The following is a 19,518-nucleotide window of genomic DNA, read 5'->3' on the forward strand; positions in this document are numbered from 1 at the left end:
AACCATACTATTCTCTCTGGCTTGATGGAATTGATAATCTTTTAACGACTGCGTTATTGCATTATTTAGATGCTGACCTCATGCACTTAACTGGTATCTTTGATAGGCTACCTGGGGCATTTCTTCATCTAAGTATCGCCACTGTGGATCTTCTTATCTAACATTTTATGCATCTCTAGTACTTGTCCGGCTTTCAATCATCTGTACTCTGTTAGAACATCACCCACCAGGGGTATGCATATAGATGAATCACTGCGGGCTTGGGAGTTGTTTTTCCCTTTTCTGTGACTACATAAATCTACATGTTACCATGAGGTAATTAGAGCTAATTAAATATGTTTTAAGTCCTGCTATATTGATATAGCATATATGATTTGATATATTGATATATGTTTTATATTGCAGCTTATCAGAAAACCAGAATATATTTTTCATAGTTTTGTATAGAAAATTAATTGCAGAACTTATGTAATAGTATTTCAAACCAGACTGCAACTGAAACAGTACTCTTTCCTTCAACCACAGTTGGTGTGTGAAGGTAATGGAGATGTCACCCCAAGACATCTTCCAGCAGTTATGGCCTGCCATGGATAAAAGCCCAGAGTGCTGCGTACTTTAGCCTGCACTGCTGCTTGGATAAACAGGTCTAACAATGTGCGATATACAATAAACAATGACCTGTGGAACTATTTTCCCCTCTCTCGTATGCAGGGGGAGGGAATTTTCTCTGGTAGCCATGCCAACCGCATACATCCAGGTATGTGCCTTTGCAAGCAAATGACATGCAACAGTAAACAGCATAATTCCAAGGGACACCAGCATATTGCTGTATGTCACACACCCATCAGTGCCATCATTTTGCATAATATTAGTTAAGTGAAGAACCAACCTGAAGTTCAGCAGTGAACGGCACTTATATTAGTCACCTGAAACATTAAATGCATAAGGTTTGATGTTTGGATTGGCTCCTCGCAAGCACTCGATCACTCAATCGCTGATGAACCTGTGCTCCGCAAGGCACAGGTGTTCATTAATATGCTGCAGGTATTTCAGTCGAGCTTCAGCTCATGTTTGAATTGTGTGTACCGCTTCCTCCCTCGTGAAGTTTTGTTGGACTTGTGTGCCAGATGGTGCCTTGAGCAGATGAAGCACTCTATTTACCTGTTCACCAGTTTGTCTGTGTATTCAGTGCAGTCAGTGTCGCCCCGCAGTGTCGCCTGCAGAGGAATGCTCAGTCTCGATCCTTGATACGATAAAGGATAGGATATTCTGTTCCATTTTTTTTTCTCACTGTTATAAAAGAAAGTCAAAAAATCTGTGTCAACATCAGCATAACAAATATCACTTTTAGGTTATCACAGAGTCAACAACAAGTGCAAGTGCATGTTAGTTGGCCTACTTTTCTTTATTCATGGATTTTCAAGATCCTGACCTGAGATGTGTGCATCACAATGAGATTAATAAGCACACTAAAATAATTACACACAGATAAAATTATGAAACCTACCATAAATATTATTAAAAACACCAGCAAAAAGAACTTTAAAGAGGAGTGAGTGTCTCCGACTTTGCACCTCAGGAGGGGCTTACTGAAAGCCATTCCCTGGTTCCAGCATGAGGACCATTTCAACCTCATCTACAGCCTGATTTTATGATTGTTCACTTTTCTATTGTTCTTTCCCTGAAAACTATCTCTGACCCACATCAGCATCTGACCTACAGCTTACTGTAGCTAGCATTCTCTCTCCTCCTCTCTATCACCACGCATGCAGACCACGTCAGTATCAAAGGCGCGCAAAATTAAATTTGTGTTTCTCACACAACTTTTTATTAATTTATTTTTTGTTTGTTTTGTTTTTATTGAGTGACCAAACAACAGGCAAGTTAGAGGCGCTGGAAGCAAAGGCAACCCGATCTCTGTTAAGTTATTGAAGACATTTCACCTCTCATCCGAAAGGCTTCTTCAGTTTTAAAACTTCAAACTAGAGGTATTTAACATCGAGCACGGTTGTCCCCTTGGGGGTCTTGAGGGTCGTTGACACTTCATACCATCATGTGAGTTGTTAGAATCACACGAGGGATGTGTGAATGGTGGTTTAACTGTCTGGGGAGGGATCCCAAAGCTACACTACAGATGGCTGAAAGTTGTTGTTTTAAGCCACCACATCTGTTCAAAGATGGCTGTTCTATACAGCCGAGTCTTGTCCTGATGAGCTGACTCTCCTGTGCTGTGCCCTGCATCTGTGGAGTGGTTGTTTCGTTTCCCCTGTGCAAGGGTCCGAGCACTCCTCACTGCACTTTACAGCATGCGCCACGTTGCTTAGTTTGAAGAAGCCTTGGGGGGGGAGCTTCTTCAAACTAGCAAATGCACGTGTGAAGGCTTCCATAGTCATGACAGCGGTGTGTGAGTGAATTACAATTTGAAAACGTAGGATTGCATAATAAGAAAAAGATTGCATAAGAAAAAAAGTCCAATACTTGTGTAACTTTAACAAAAACAAAATAAATGGAGCTCATATGTGAGTGAAATGAAAACAGAGTGTGAATTCAATGTAAGAAAAGTAGTCTGCTATTAGCAGAGGATGTTCGGGTAGGTAGATGAAAAGGATACGTGAATGACATTTGGAATTCAACACAGCATTCGTCTAATTGATATGCCATACGACAGATCTGGTTCTCCCTAAGTCTACAACACTCGAGCGCGGTTCAACATCTCCATGCTGTCCTTGTATTGATCACTTATTTTCTCTCTTGTTCTGCCAAGATCAGCATCAATAATGCCTCATTCTAACACACTAACATTAGACAGTGTCGACAGATGACAAACATTTCTTTACTGCAGTAACAGATTTGCAACAGAAGCTTTCCCTTTTGTTTTAAACTTGTCATAGGCGATTTAGCTTATGCGACTACTGTGCTACACCACTGATGATTTAGCATGACTGTCTGTCTTGTTTGTTATGTCTTTTATATTTATTGTTATATTAGATCTGCTTCTGTCATGGGATCTTAATTACATCCACTTTGACACATTTGGGAACCAGTAAAACATAATAAATCACAACACTGTAACTTCCCGCACCTTCTCTCAAACCTTCCATCAATCCATCCATGTTCTTCTTCTTCTCATAGCCACTGCAACCCTCATCTTGGCCTAATAGCAGCTCTGATGAATGGACACATCCCTCAGGCCCAGGAGATAATAAGGAGTCAGACCTATTCCTGGGATAAGCAGCCTTCACGAGCTCATAGCCCTGTTTCATTTTAATTAAGATGAGGTCAGAAGCATGAATTATACAGTGCTTTATTCATCTTTTTAAACTTTCATGGGAAACTCACGTGCAAAAACGACTCAGTGAAGCATCTGGACCACAGCAGCTTTTGTGTGTGAGTGTGTGTGTGTGTGTTTTTTTCTGCTCTTGCTGACCGTGTGTCTTTGGTATAAATAATCCAATCCAATCATCCTCCATATAAAATATACATTATAACTGGGAAACATGGACACATGTTTCAGAGCATCTCAGTGCACATCTGTTAAATTATTTGTGGCCTGCTAATGAATGTATTCTGGACGTGACATGATTGGCATGTGCTCCACATGTGTCTGTTTTGTTTACTGACTCATAACATGGGACAAAAAAGAAGGTGAAAGGGGGTTCAGAGTGAGTGGCAGTGTGGTCGTTCACCTTGACAAAACAAGCTTTCAGTAATGCAGTTAAGATGCAGTTCAAATGCACAGCACACATGGCACTTAGGTTTAACAATTCGGCACTGTATACAGCTTCAGAATACGGGACATGACATATGTGCACACACACACACAAAAAATACCCCTTTCAAACATTTTTATAAAATAAGATTGATAATGTCAGATGTGGAAAAGTATGATGTTATGTAAGAATAATTTCTGGTTCATATCCCATGTTTTTCTGTCAAAGTTTTTTCCATTAAATGTGAAGAGCCACTTTCTCAGTCAAGAAAAATGGAAAGAAAATATCAAGCAAGTAAAGCAATTTCATACACGTCTAAGTGACAGACAGGATTTGCATAGAATAAACGGAATAATTTACTTCATACTTTTATCTTTTCAGTGTGCATTGTATAAATTGGTGTCTGCTAATTTGGAAATCAGTGAACATTTCTAAGCTCGACAGCAGCATCCTCATTTCCATCTACACTAATGAAAAACATTTTTCCTGATGTATGCGAGAAATGAGAAAGTGGTAGTGGTTCTGACAGGAGAACCAGCATGCAATATAAATCGCCTCTTTTGTGAAGAGCAATTTCATGCATTCAAAACACTGAATGTCAAGAGGAGCCATTTTGACTTTGAACATGCATCATCGGAAAGGCTCCGTAAACCACTTTTTGACCACACAAGTGTGAGGTATGTTCAATCACAAACACAAATTTTAACAAGTTTGTGCTTAAAGTCAGAAAGAAATAAGTGTTTTCATGCGCCTAAAAGGCTTAAATCTTTCAGTTTGTCGAGTGTGGTTTTCTCCTGTGTGTGTATAATGAAAAGCAAAATATGACGACTTTATATTAAAGTGTAATTCATATCTATGCCCCATCTGATTGCAAAATTTCCATCTTTTTTTTCCTACATTCCTACCTTTTTACTGACAAAGGTCCTCAGTGAGGACTTCATTGATACCCAACATGTGCAAAATATTTGCACACTAATTTGGGAACATAATCTAAAACATAACCCCTTTATCTTGAAAATAGTTTTCTTTTCATGAATCCTCTTCTCTAAACGTGAATGTTGTTACTTGTGAATGAAGCCATCACCTGTCGGCCACAACTCCCCCCCCTCGTTGACAAGCAGCTGAGGATGCTGTATTGATGGTTGTCGGTCGTTCTATTAGCGTTAAAGGTCAGAGTTGAGTTGCAGCCAGCTGCCAGACAGTCTCTGATGACGATAAAGGCTAAGCTCTCTTTGTAGGATATCTGGTGGATTTGTCTGAGTGGCTTGTTGAAAGCAACCCAGATCCTCCATGTAGTGAAGTACATGCCATTCAATTTTACCTAAATATTAAAACTTTACCTTCTCATTTCTGACAGAATTACCGTATGCCAGGTTTTGCTCGTGTTTCTTACCAAACCTGGTTGAAGAAATTTTACAACTAACAAGACATTTCTAATTTACTGGTAAAAAAAAATACACTTGAAGAATATTTTTTCTTCCTGACTGTGATTTGATGTTCCAATTTTCCAAATGGAAGATAGGGAAACTATCAGGCGACATATCCAGAAAAAACAAAGTTTAACTACAGACAAACATTCGCTTAAGAATCAAGAGTGCAAATTTCAGCTTAAAATCCAATAGACATTTTTCTCAACATGACAGGGCTGTTGGGAGGAAAGAAAATGGGCATGTGAAAATTTACAACAGTTTATTTGGCAGCACCTTGAAGAACTTCCCTCCTTCGGGTTTGAGAGAAAAAGTTAACATGTTGACACTTTTATCAGTGAGAATCTTGCTGCAAGTCTGAATCTGAAGACACTTCAGATTTAACAAACACAGACCCATCTACTGTGTGAAAACTATTTTAACCAACATCTAACAGATATTGGTCATTCTCTTACATATGATCATATATACAGATGGAAAAGCAGAATGAAGAATAACATTCAAAAGATTCATACATAAACTATTACATACTTACAAGATAAACCACATTTACATTTGAATGAAACACTTTCAGTTCACATAGTACATAGCTGAATTTAGAGAATTATTATCATTACAGAAGATCAGCTTTTACGTAAACATCTGACAACAAAGATTACATGCAAATGGTGTTTCCATTTCATGATTCTTAACAATTAATATTTACAATACAACAAATTAACATTAACGATTAACAGAAAAAAGAAACATTGCGCTAAGCCACATTTTACGCCACCAGTACTTCAGCTGAAGCAGATTTAGTCCACAGAGTATCTGCTCTTTGCCTGGGTCAGTGGCAATTAAAGGACAAGGTAGGTCAGAGCTGGAGTATATTTTTGCCTCTTGACGGGTCCCACGCTGGCATAGCCTGACATTTGTCAGAACATTTGCCACATCTCACTGAGTATTGATGACTAAAAACCTAAGAGCCTACAGCCATGCTAGTGGTCCTGTGAGGTCGTATTTAGACACAGTGGTGCGTTGAGCTAAATGCTGTTTAGTTTAGTGTGTTTGCATCCTAAAATTTGTACTTGTCAGTAAACATGACTGCGGTTGATCGGAATGTCATTAGTTTTCCAGGCATTGCACAAATTAAAATTTCGCCTGATGACGACACTAGAGAAAAAGTTAAAGGGATTACCAAAGTCAGTAGAATTTAGCCACTGGGGTGCATAAATGTCTGACCCGAAATTCATGGCAATCCACCCAGTAACGATCAAAACAGCTATTCACTCAAAATCACAATCAACAGGCCGCCATCTTAAAAATAACACCACGGAAAACATAAAAATAGTAACTTTATGGATACTATCATACGTAATGCTTCACTGTCACATATATACAGTTACTACAGGGACTTGTAGTTCTGCTGTGATGTTTGTCCCCACAACTAAAGCAGGATTGAGGTGTTGATACTTTTATCTGCAGTCTGACAAGCTCTTGAGACTGATGTACAGGGAGCTGACCATGGTGGTCTCTTCCTGGATGGACCCCTTCAGATCAGGCTGATCCCCACACATCAGGACCACCAGACTCTTGGGCAGATTACCGCTGAACAGCAGGTAGATGCAGGGGTTCACACAGCTGTTGAGACTGGCCAGCAGCATCAAGATGGTGAAGGTTGCAGCTGGAAGAAACATGATGAAGAAAAAGAGTGTGTCTTTGTGTTTTGATCACATTTTCAAGATTTTTGATCACATTCCAAGTTATGATTATATTCTAATTCTGGATTGCCAGCAATTAAGCTCAGTTTGCCATGAATTTCATCTCCAGGAATGATTAATAACAACCTATGGGCTGACTTGATGTATTGAGCAATCACTATCGAAATGAGTGAGTTTGAGACACCTCCAACCTGTATCACAAATTTGAATAAAAATCATTTAACTAACCAATAATCTAAAAGTTGCATTGTTTTGTCTCTAAAATGCAATGACGAGAAGTGTCCGTTTTTAGTATCTTGAGCTCCTGAACCCTTTTATCTTACTCTGAGTAGGCGCCTCATCGTCCCAGACAGACCAGAGCTGCACGGTGAAGAAAGGCGCCCAGCAGATGATGTAGGCGAGCACGATGACCACGGTCATCTTCAGCGTCTTCACCCTCGCCTTGGACACCCCAGCCACGCTGCTGGCCCGGGAGGACAGCGACTTACTGACCACCTCCCCAACGTGGTGCGTCTTCATGTGAAAGTTAAGGTGCAGACTGCGGCAAATGCGCACCTGACACACGATTACCATGAGGATGGGCAGCACGAATATTACCAGAGTCGTCCAGGTCACGTAGGCTTTTGGTCCCCACGGCTTGATGAACTGCGCCCAGCAGTCGAACACTCCGGGAGCGACCTCGACCCGAGAGAAGATAAAGATCTGCGGGAGGCTGCCGATGAGAGAGACGCACCATGCGGCGCACACCGGGCCGTTCCAGCGCGCCCTGCCCCTCTGGAAAGTCACCATGGGGTTGCAGATGGCTTGGTATCGGTCTATCGTCATCACTACTATCATATAAGTGGAGGCAAACATCCCGACCACCTGCAGGTACTTCACGGCGCGACACAATATGTCTGGACCGACGAATCTGTCGGTGATGTCCCACATGAGTTGGGGACAAACTTGGAAAAATGTGACCACCAGATCGGCGACGCACAGGTGGAAAACGAAGACGCGCATCCTGGAGAGCTGCTTCCTCCGCTTCCACAGCACCAACAAGACCCCGAAGTTTAGGATTCCGGCAGTGACGAAGATGACGGACAGAAGAGCTATTTCCACCTGAGCCAGGCGCTCATCTCGCGGCTCATCTCTAGACAGAAAGCTCTCCAAAGTGATGTTGCTGCTGTTTACACTGAACCAAGCCATGCTTTTGCCCCCACTACAGCAATGTGTAGCAGAAGACTTTCATACAACCACTCCAGGTGATTCCAGATGAAGTGGGGGGCATATGAAGAATAAAATAAATGTAGGCAAGCAGCCTGGATTTGAAAATATAATTTCTTGGAAAATAGTGGTGGGACTTTAGTGGGTGAATCTCCATGAAGCAACAAGTGTTGAGAGCGTCCGCTGAGGTGTTCGCAGAGAAGACGGAGAGAGGGAGAGCAGTTTCAGATCTCCTCATCTCTGCAAGAGGGAGGAGCAACACCAGTCCATCGCACGTTTCTCACAGTGCCAAAGACCTGGAAGTGTAAGGAATTACTTCTTTTTACTCTCCTTGAACGAAACAATCACCATGTCGGCTCCTTCAACAAAAAGTGCAACCTTTTCATAGAACATTTCTTTTATGGAAAACATAGCAAAGAAATATGACATGACTGCATTAAACTGAAGAGAAAACCAAGACTTCTGTTTTCCAGTATTGTTCTACAGATGAAAACAAACATTTTCTATAGTTACCGATTGGACCTTTTATTCCTCCGTTCATCCCAGAGTGCTGCCTTTGTGTTTCCTCTGGTTTCATCACATCAGTCTAACTAGTGACATAATATGAACAGCTTACCCAAGCGGGTTTTCATAAACACCAGCACTCTGTAATAAAATACATGTGGTGAAATGAGCTGCTACTGTCTACTACCTCTTTAGTTTACACGATGGAGTGGAGGAACAAAAGTGGCTCTGGAGTAATTTAGAATAAAATTGCATTCATGCACGTCCTAGTTCTTATAGTCAGTTCAAATGTGCCCGTGAGTGGCACAATTCCAATGTCAGGTTTCCAGATCATCATCGTCTGGCACACAAAAACCCACTTTTTCCACTAAGTCAAGGCTTTACGTAACTGAGGAGTTCATCTTTGTCCATCTGATAATGACTTTTCTTCCAGATGTCACGGAGATTCTGTAAGGTGGCACCTATCTCCTTGCCTGACGTGACACCCATCCTCCTCAGATCGTGGCCACTGATGGGGAAGCGAGGGATGGACCAAGCGCGGAGTTGTGACAGCAGCTTTTCCTCGCCTTGATACTTCAGCAGCTCACACACTTTACTCTGCGAATCCAGATCCCGATTCTGAAAAGATAAAATACACGTGTGAATTAAAGCTCTTGGGAAGTTGGCTTCAGATTTTAAGCATTTTATACCATTCACTATTCACGGCTAAACAAGCAACAGCTGGCTTCAAACAAGTAAGAAGAACACAGAGAAAAAAAACAAACACATATATGTGCTACCTAAATGCCCATGTGTGTTCATGGACAGTGTGTAGACCTGTGGGATCACATCACCTCTAACCAGCAGAGTGAGACCATATGTTTGAAGGTCTTTAAAGCACTCTGGATATTCTGGAGTGAAGGGTCATTTTCTTTCATTTCCTCTGGGATCTTGTCTTGTCTACTTAGGCTTCTTTTAGTGATAGGGTGATATTATAGAAGCTAAATTCTGTGTTGAGGGAGCTTATCACATCTGAATCATTTCAAGTAATTTTTTTGTAATCCATCCCAAGATATTTGTATGAAAATTTTACTGTTCAAGTACTAAACTAATAACTGAAAATTAAAAGTTTGTTTAAAGTTTTAAACTTATTACTTACTATAAGAGAAATGTCTACTATTTCACTAATTTTCAGTTGCTAATAATAGAAGACCGCAGCGAGAAGGGATCTCTTAGACTCAGACCAACAAACCCAACCACTTCACCCACTTGGAACCATTTGACTAACAAAGACCAATCCAGTTATGGGTTAGAAACATCTCCTTGAATGTTTTTTCATGAAACTCTATTAGTATAGGTGGGGACATATTTTACTCGACTAATCAATGAATTGTTGTTTCTCAGAGCCAAGGATGACGTGTTCAAATTGCTCTGTCACGCCTGCAGTCCAGAACATACTGTACTCAGTTTACTATCATAGCAGACTAAGAAAACAAGCAATTATCCACAACTGAGCTGGGACCTGTGAGTGTGTGACATTTTTGTTTAACAATGACAAATTGATAACTGAAATGGTTGCAGATTAATCTTCTGTTGATCAACTAATTGATAAAATGACTGTTTGGTTGGTGTTAGTCGGTGATAAACACCCAATTCAACCCTCAGTCGAAGTGCAGGCTTCATCCTGCCTGTCAGTCTGCAGCTCACACAAACAGACCTGCAGCTCTTTATGACAGACCAGACAGCAGAGAGATTATGAAGAAGCAGAGACAGCTGTAACCTGGTTGCTATGCTTTTCTATTTCAGACCTCACTCACCCATTTTTTTGACCGTGGGATTCACATCACTGCGCAAAAAGTGATGCCCAGAAACATCCCAACACAGCAACGTACTAAGAAAAGAAGTAAATAAGGGTCTGTGCAGATGCAGACACCAGCACACTTCTAGGGTCATAAGTGACAACTAAGAGAAATTACTTTTATATTAGCCTGTATATTGTATTAGTTTTAGAAAATTGCTACAAATTGCACCTTTAAAGTGATTTAGAATGGATTTCCGCATTCACTGACACATAACACATTAAGCACTGGTGAATAATCCTGCCTGCCTAAAACAATCTGACAGCTCGATTGCTAAAATCAGTGACTGCATTGTTCTGGTGAATGCCCCACTATAAATCTCTCCTGCCCTTTCTGTTCTAAAACACATTAACAAGGGATACCTGATTGTCCCTACAGACTCACTGGAGGCTTAAACTCACGTCAATGATATAATCAGTGAAGGGCTTGAGGCTGTCCGACTCGTCTGGACTCTTGAGGAGCTCCTGTCTGTGTTTTACGAGGAACAGAGCCAGATTCTTCTCCTCTTTGGACACCTTTAGTCGAATGTCCATCTTTTCTATCTCCTCTGGGCAGTGGAAAAGAGCTGCCAGGATGGTCATGGGTTTGGGAGAGTGGTCTTTTGCATTCTGCCACACTCGCTTCATCTCCTCAATGTTGCCATCTGGTGGCAAACCTGAGGAGGAGCAGCGAAAGGAGGGATGAGCAGAGCTGACTTTCAAGACAAAAAATTAAAAAAAAAAAACCACACTCAGCAAGACAAAGAAAACTAAATAGTAATACTGGTGACAATTACTATACATTTGGGATTGTGGTCTTCCTCAGAGGAGTTAAATAATCAAAGGTCATTAAATAATCTAGTGGTGACAAGTACCAAAGTACAAAGTGCAGCCTTTCAGGGATGAAAATTGAATACTTTTCCATTTAGAAAAAGCACCAAATTGATTCTTCAGAATAGCCGAGCTTTCAAACTATTGATCCTTTTTACCAATACAGCACCTCACAAACAATGATTTAATAGCAGGGTCCATGTTCTCTCAGACCATTTTCAAAAGGAACCTGTGTCTCACCGGAATGGAAAAAGTGTTCTAGCACCTGGGGACACTTTTAGTGGGTAACAAGGACGAAATTACACTTCTAACAGTGATTTCAGGGAAGTGTGATAGTCCCATTAGTCCCATGAGTGTACTTAAAAGTACTAATAAGCCTCACAAATCAGTGGTATGATGTTGCATCTTGTGGTTCTACAGTAATAATAAAAAAAAAACCCAAATACATCATCAAATGCAAAAACGAGAGAATTTCAGAATGCTGCGGTGGTGCAGACGTCCCCGTCTCAACTGGAATCAAGCTGGCTGGTGGCATAGCTGTGACTAAGCTTGTCAGGTGGCAGCTGTCTGATTTAAACATAGTGTTACAAACCTCTTTTAAATTTGTAACTGTAGCGAGACATTTTCACTTCCTCTGCAAGTTTCAACTCGTCTAGTTGTGCATTTTGGTGTAAATGAAACAAATGTCTCCAAAGAACACCTCAACACCCTGCAAAAATCTTGCTTCTGTGTTATAATATTGCTAACTGTAGTCTCCATGAAGAAAGTCTCATCTAGAGTGCGATTTCTATTACATAAAATTTGTCTCCCCAAGTCTTCAGTGTCACCTATGTATTGGGCCAGTTCCAGACTGTAGATCAGCTCCAGCAGATGAGCAGCATGGTTATTAACCACCATCTTTTTTAATTCCACCCAAATTCGTTCTCCTGATATGGCCGCCAGTCCACGGCCATTTTCTTTAATGGCAGCCAGAGTCTCAGGCTCATGGTCATCAGGCTCCAATGCCACTCTGCCGTAGAACCTGGGAGAAATGAAAACATTCAGGTCCAATGCTCTTATGTCAAACAAATATAAGGAACGATTTTCTTCTTTCACACTTCTTCAGTTTTTTTCCAAATAATAAAAAAAATATTTTATTTTTGTTAGAACTAACATAGATAAATACTTTATTCATCCTCATGGAGGAAATTCAAATATCCAGCAGCTCACATATAAAAAACAAACAACTCTTTCCACTCATAAAAATAACAAAAATTTAAATATGGTGACAGTACTGCACATGGCAGTGAAATGAGAGAACCCACCTGAAATAGCGCAGTATTCTCAGGTAGTCCTCTTGGATTCTTTGTTCAGCACTGCCAACAAACCGAACTTTACGGTTCTGCAGGTCTTCATATCCTTTGAAGTAGTCATACAACGTTCCATCAAGCCCTGCCGACAAAACATGGTCAAGTGTAGCAAACGTAAAACAATAAAAATAACACTGTCACAGCTGACACCACACGCTGAGTGTCTCCACAATACAAAAACAAAACAAAACACAGATGTATGGAAATATATGTAATTTAAAAGGGGGGCAAACACAGCAATACCTAAAAACATGGAATTGATGGTGAGGTCCCTCCGCTCAGCATCTTTCCTCCAGTCAGTGGTAAATTCCACCTCTGCATGACGTCCATCTGTCTGAACATCCACTCGCAACGTGGTCACCTCAAAGTTCTCGTTGTGTAGCTGTGAGACAAGACAAATAAACAAAACCTAGATGACTAGAGGCTCCCCAAAGGCCACCTTCCTGTTGTTGTGACAGAATCCTAACGACATGTAAATATGCCATCATTCTTAATCCAACGTCCTTCTTTACCTCCTCCGATCTGTGGGCAGTGCACAGAGGGCACTCAGAAATATATAGCTGTAGTTGTGTCAGAGTCTGTACATGGTAAAGCTACCTCATATTAGAACACTTTGCATTTCTATATTTATTCAACCTTATGGTCCCATATGTTCCTGCTCACAGCCACCACTCATTAGAGGCAACTTACTTACATATCCCTGGAATAAACAAATCTGTGAGCAGAGCTCCCTGTAACTGGGCTGTGGAGTCCTCTCCCACAGTCCATCAGGATGACTGATCAAATGAGATCTTTATATCAAGACTCAACACCTACCTATTAGTTTTAATGGATGTGGAAGAAGAAAATGTCCCATATGCCATGACAGCCGTCCCATGATGCAACTGGCTCAATATCGTATTTTTTTTCCAGTCGATACCAATAGTTGATAATTACCTGCCTCTCATGGCTGACAGCAACAATGTCAGCAATAATTTCACATTTTTGCATTTTAAAAAAACCTCATAAACAGGTTTATGCACACCTGATGGTAAGATTGTTTGAGTAATTTAATATTTAAGTCAAATCTTGTAGATTTTTCCCCATTTTCAGCCTTACTCTTGCTGTAATGGTCCCATGCTTCTCTCCTTTATTATTGATCATCCTGATCCCAGCACTCTGGAACATTTGCTTCATCTCCTCTGGAGTGGCTGTGGTGGCAAAGTCCACATCTTCAGGCCGCTTCCCGGACAACAGGTCACGTACAGCACCTCCAGCTATCCTCAGCTCATGCTGGTGCTTCTCAAACAGCTCTGCAATAAACAAACACACACAGGAGTCAATTAACTTTTCAGAAGAAATATGTCCGGAGGCACAATCAGTCTAACTGCTTGAGTTAAACCTGGAGGAGCAAGGACAGACAAGAAAGGTATTCCGTTATCGCGAATCAATGCAAAAATATTTCATTGATTATTATATGTATTTATTTCATTTACTCTGACATCAGTTCACCAATTTATCACATGATCAATAGAGCTAATACACGTTCTACATATATCTAAGGACAGAGGATGCTGTATGTACAAATACCTTCAAGAGGCTTGAGACAAATTGCAGAATGCATCTCACCTGCTAGTCCATTCAGTCCATCACTGAACAGAGACTGGAACTCACAGGTCTTTAGCTGCATCGTGAAGAGACTCCTCAAACACAATCTTGCTCTACCAATTGCACGAGGATTCAATAATCTGCTCCACATCTGTACAAATTATAAAAACACATAGTGATGTACCCCTGTTTGTTTCCCTGTCGGCTTTGACCGAGCTAGCAACATGCCTCTGAACTCATGCTTGCGACCTTTAACGGTCCCTCCTCGCACAGTTCATGTCATTGCCGGCACAGGAGATGTTAACAACAGTGACTTTTCATGGTAAACATAATAAATGTAACATAAAGAACTTGCCTGTGCCTTCAGTGGAAGATTTTTATGAACGTTCAACGCAGCTCTCGCATCATATCATACTTCTCTGCTGTAGTGAAGCTTAGCAGGAAGTAATTCGACAGCATGCTTTTGCTAGCCAATAGCGTGAGGTACGTCAAGGCTGAAGGCTCACGGGGTGGGATTTAACAGTGCGTACGGCCAATTGAGTTCTCGCGAGACATTAGTTTGAGACCTCTTGCGATTTTCCGTCTGTGTGTGTTGTGCTGTCAGATTAAACGGAGGCAAATGGCTAAAGTGGAGCTGGCTCCGCTCAGACCATGGGACGACTTCTTCCCCGGTTCGGAAAGATTCGCCAAACCAGATACGAAAGATTTGGCGAAATGGAACAACAGAGTTGTCAGCAACCTGCTTTATTATCAGACTAATTATTTGGCTTTGGCCATCATTGTTTTCCTCGTTGTCGGGTAAGTTGAATATGGTAACTTGTGATATCCGTACAGCAGCTGTTTAGTGTTTATTTAGTAAGGTGAGTTCGCAGGTACATTGTATTCACTTTTTGAATTGCTTGTCATCTTCGCTGGCTTACTGTTTTTGTTATTGTTGCCCTGTTGCTGTGAACTTGTACGTAGCTTTAAAAGGATTTAAAATGAGGATACAGACACGATGTAGGCTCTGCTTAGGTGGAGATGAGTCCCATGTGAATGGTAAGATGGTGTGCCAGCTTGTTCCTGTATGTTCCAAACGTGTGAATTTGTGTGAATATATTTTTCACTGGTTATATAAAAGTGTTAAAATGCAACATGGAGTGACATGTAAATATATGGGGTACTGAAAACCGAACTGAAGAGGTCTGGAACCAGTGTTGGGGAGCACCTACCAAGACTCATCACTCATCGGATAAGTCCATACAAGGTAGAGTCAACCAGATCAAAAAACAATGGGCGAAATCTCTCAGCCAGCAAATATCTTGGCTTTAGTTGGCACTTTGTTCCAGCTTAAAGTCCAGCTTACTAAAAATAGTGATGCTCTGTCATGGACTGTCCACTGAGCTGTCTGATGACATACTGTTGCTACGATCATGAAAGCCTCATGAGCCGTTTGTCTCATCAGCTGTTGCACCGCAGATAGCACAGCTGTGAGAGAACATTATCTTGGTCAGCTGCACCAGATAATCCAGTATTGGATTATTTCTCAGTGAGTCAGTCTTGAGTCTTGACCCTAAACCAACAAGGCTGACCCTCTCACTTTATTTGTTTTGTAAAACCTGATTATGTTTTTGTCATCCTGTTTTGAAACGGTTCAACCGTGCACGTTTCCGTAGACCTAATTTGCATTGCCAAAGGTGTTCAGCGTGTGTGAGCTTGTGAGGAAGTTCATTTTATCTTACATTTTCATCAACACACACAACATTAGTCATGGGTTCATCATGAGCCTTCATACTTGGGTTACATTTGTTTTCTGTATAGTTGTGGTAGTCTAAAAGTGTGCCATGATGTTGTAATGTGTTTAATATGATGTTCTGGGTGTCCTCTTTCAGTTCTTCTTTACACAACTATAATACAGATAGTATGGTCACAGACCACTAAACGCAACTGCAGCCACAGAGTACAGCTCTGACATGCTTTTATGTACATTGACTCTGTGTGTGTGTGTGTGTGTGTGTGTGTGTGTGTTTATGAGAGAGAGATAGAGATCCTAAAGAACAAAACTTTTGACACCATAATCATTATGAAGTCACATGTAAAGGGAAACACCAGGGTGGTCACTTGCTGCTTGTCATAAAAATGGATGCAGAGAAAGTAGGAGATGCAAAGTGAGAAATTCAATTTTAATCTGTCACACTGACATATTTAACAGTGCGACAAGCCCATACAAGAATATCAATATTCCCTCCCAGTTTCACAGTATCTTTATTTGTATGTTTGCAGAGATAGCTGGAGTCCTCAGTAGTCCAGTTGCCATATTAAGTTAGGCTGCAGGCCAAACTTACAAGAAGCTGTTGGGGTTTTTTTCTGGTGTAGAACAGTGTCTTATCAATCAGTAAGAAGACTTTGTATTGCATGGCACTCTGTTATAGTCCACCATAATATCCCACTTTGGTATCACTCTGGTATGAATTTACATTTGATTATTATGAGGCAGAGCCTGCGTAATACATTTGCTGATATTAGTTTATCTGATATCTGCACTACATGGACAGAAGTATTGTGACACCTCACCATAACACCAACTGAGATTTCAGTGACATTGCATTCTAAATACACAGACAGCTTTGCAGCTGTAACAGCTTCCACTCTTGTGGGAAGGCTTTCCACAACATTTTGAGAGCAGAACATTTGTGAGGTCAGACACTGATGTTGGACCAAAAGGTCTGGCTCACAATCTCTGTTCCAGTTCATCCCAAAGGTGTTGGATGGGGTTGAGGTCAGGGCTCTGTGTGGGCCAGTCAAGTTCTTCCACACCAAACTCATCCAACCATGTCTTTATGGAGCTTTGCTTTGTGCACTGGGGCACAGTCATGCTGGAACAGAAAAGGGCCTTCAACAAACTGTTGCCACAAAGTTGGAAGCATAGCATTGTCCAAAATGTCTTGGTATGCTGAAGATTTCCCAATGGAAGTAAGAGGCTGAGCACAACCCCTGAAAAACAATAATTCAATAATAATAACAATAATTATGATAATAAAGAGATGTGTCCCAAAACTTTTGTCCATATAATGTATGTCAGACAGAGAAATTGGACAGAAATGTCAAAGGTATTTTTGAGATAATTTAGAAATGGTGTTGCCATAGCACAGCTTTTCCACTAGAGGGCAATGGCACGTTAATTTTTCAATTTCAAAGTGTCCTTCTGGTCACAATTCTTTGGGTTAGAAGAAGAAGAATTTAAGAGATTCTTACCAGAAATGTTGGTGTATGTTGTGTGTTCATATGTTTGAAAAGTATTGGTCAATATACTGTCATCACATTTTTTACAACTCTCACACATCAATATTAGTAACTCACAAATCTGAGACCTGGCATGTTTTATTCAACAATGAGTTCAGAAACCAAGCATAAGACCAGATAAGTCAAGGCAAAAAAAACAGCAAATTATCACATTAGAAAAGTTTGAATTGTTTGATATTTTTACCTGTAGCTGACTAGCTGACTGAATGATCAGTTCAGTGTGCTAGAAGTAGCAGATTAAAATGGTTGACTTATGGGTTAATCATCTTAATGTTTTTGTTGTTTTTCTTCTTGTTGGCTTTGAAGACTTTATAACATTTTTTTCTGAACATTGATGAACACAAAGAATTTGCTATTTTTTGTTGTTTGTGTGAACTTTTGTCTAAACCTGTGGTACTGCTTTTTAAAGATCGATAAAAAGTAAAACATTCAAATTTACATTCAGTTTTATCAAATTGTTGTGATCCCCATCTTGTTTTTTGTGACAGCTGTCGGGGATGGAAATCACGTTGTTGTCGAAACAACATTTAACCACCTGGTGGAGCCAGTGACCACACACACACACACACACACACACACACACACACAGAGTTATATTGCTGCACTTTTAAAATGACCCCTCTGTTCTCTCGTGTGTCTTGTGTTTGCTGCCCTGCAGGTTCCTGAACCCTGTGGGGATGTTCACAGCCATGGCCGTGGTGTCGGGCGTCTTCCTGGCTTCGGTGTGGGCCGGAGAGAACAGAGCTGTGATCAATAACTTCAAGAGGCAGAATCCCACAGCATTTATTATCGCCGTCATGGTTGCCAGCTACATATTAATCTCTATGCTGGGGAGCGTCATGGTGTTCATGTCCGCAGTCACTTTACCTCTGGCTTGTAAGTTGGAAATATGATGTCGGACTCTTAACGTTTTATGGCACAATGGAGATCATTTTAATCACAAAAATAAAATATATGTCTTGAGTTTTGGCATAGAATTACACAGACTAATATAACTTTATTATCTGATTAAACATCTTTTATCACATGGACATTTTTTAGAATGTCAAGATCAGTGCATTTGCAGTATTCTGCTGAAATTAACCTTTGGCTCTTTTTACAAAATCAGCAAAACGTTTTGGAATGAAACCCTCTTAGATTCTCAAACACTGATGTTATCATAGTTTAACTTGAAGTTTATAGGTTTGTTTTTGCCAGACTTTTAAAACATTAACAGTCACTTTTCCCCCCATCTGCTTTTTCAGTGATACTTGTGCACGCTTCATTTCGCCTCCGCAACATGAAGAATAAACTGGAGAACAAGATCGAAGGAGCCGGACTGAAGAGGTCACCAATGGGCATTTTGCTGGAGGCTTTGGGTCAGCAGGAGGAGAACTTTCAAAAGATCCAGACTTTTCTGGAGGGGAAACTGAAGGAGTGATTGGATGTGAAAAGGATCACACACACACACAAATGCACACATCATTTGATCTTGATTTTTTTTGTTTTTTTGTCTCAGATGTAGCAACTTTGAGTATCTTTCACTGTAAACTTCTTATCGTTTCCTTCGTACAAGGTGTGTTCATTTGTGTGTGTTTTGAAAAGAAAGCTTCTTATCTGAAGGGCTTTATCTTTACCTCAGGGTATCTGTCACGCCACCCAGAACTTGCCGGGGCTCTTTTCTTTTACAGTGATGGGGGCATCTGAACACTGCTTCACATCTCTGCTATGCAGTGTGCCAGTGTTGCTGTGCAATGCAGCTGCAGAGTCCTTCCTCAGTATGAAATCTGTGTTTAATCAGTCTCAGGAACAGCCAACAGTCCTGCCAGTTTGCTGCTTGACTAAAATTGTGAAAGCGATGCAAGTGTTGCTTTGTAACTAAAAATAAAAGGTGCACACTCAACACACATCACTGCCAAGCTGCTCTAACGGCTGGATTGTTTCAAGTTTTTGAATAATGTCTCCCCACATAAAATTTAAGTTTACTTAAGCACGCATTTGAATAGAAAACAGCCAAGCTTATGTTCATGCTAATAAAAAGAGGCAGACAAAAGAGAAAGCCCAGCTTTGTCTTGAGCTTTGAAAACATGTGACTTCAAACCCTGATGCAGATCACTTTGTCAA

At 40.7% G+C, this 19,518-nt stretch overlaps 3 protein-coding genes across 3 annotated transcripts; 1 reads left to right on the forward strand and 2 right to left on the reverse strand.

Moving 5' to 3' along the window:
- Positions 1-5,361: 5,361 nt before the first annotated feature.
- On the reverse strand, positions 5,362-8,285 carry avpr2b.1 (arginine vasopressin receptor 2b, tandem duplicate, 1). Its single transcript, XM_046384744.1, has 2 exons — positions 7,164-8,285; positions 5,362-6,803 (listed from the first exon to the last, which is right to left on the reverse strand). Exons 1-2 carry the CDS (start codon positions 8,026-8,028, stop codon positions 6,595-6,597), a joined length of 1,074 nt encoding a protein of 357 aa, XP_046240700.1. The 5' UTR covers positions 8,029-8,285; the 3' UTR covers positions 5,362-6,594.
- A 140-nt stretch (positions 8,286-8,425) lies between these two features.
- On the reverse strand, positions 8,426-14,630 carry trnt1 (tRNA nucleotidyl transferase, CCA-adding, 1). Its single transcript, XM_046384743.1, has 8 exons — positions 14,489-14,630; positions 14,155-14,284; positions 13,645-13,838; positions 12,790-12,928; positions 12,502-12,628; positions 12,025-12,218; positions 10,790-11,043; positions 8,426-9,168 (listed from the first exon to the last, which is right to left on the reverse strand). Exons 2-8 carry the CDS (start codon positions 14,282-14,284, stop codon positions 8,923-8,925), a joined length of 1,284 nt encoding a protein of 427 aa, XP_046240699.1. The 5' UTR covers positions 14,489-14,630; the 3' UTR covers positions 8,426-8,922.
- A 55-nt stretch (positions 14,631-14,685) lies between these two features.
- On the forward strand, positions 14,686-18,966 carry arl6ip5a (ADP-ribosylation factor-like 6 interacting protein 5a). Its single transcript, XM_046384745.1, has 3 exons — positions 14,686-14,931; positions 18,074-18,291; positions 18,660-18,966. Exons 1-3 carry the CDS (start codon positions 14,753-14,755, stop codon positions 18,833-18,835), a joined length of 573 nt encoding a protein of 190 aa, XP_046240701.1. The 5' UTR covers positions 14,686-14,752; the 3' UTR covers positions 18,836-18,966.
- The last annotated feature ends 552 nt before the right edge of the window (positions 18,967-19,518 follow it).

The sequence above is a fragment of the Scatophagus argus genome, chromosome 3, assembly GCF_020382885.2.
Source record: "Scatophagus argus isolate fScaArg1 chromosome 3, fScaArg1.pri, whole genome shotgun sequence".
Lineage (NCBI taxonomy): Eukaryota > Metazoa > Chordata > Actinopteri > Scatophagidae > Scatophagus > Scatophagus argus.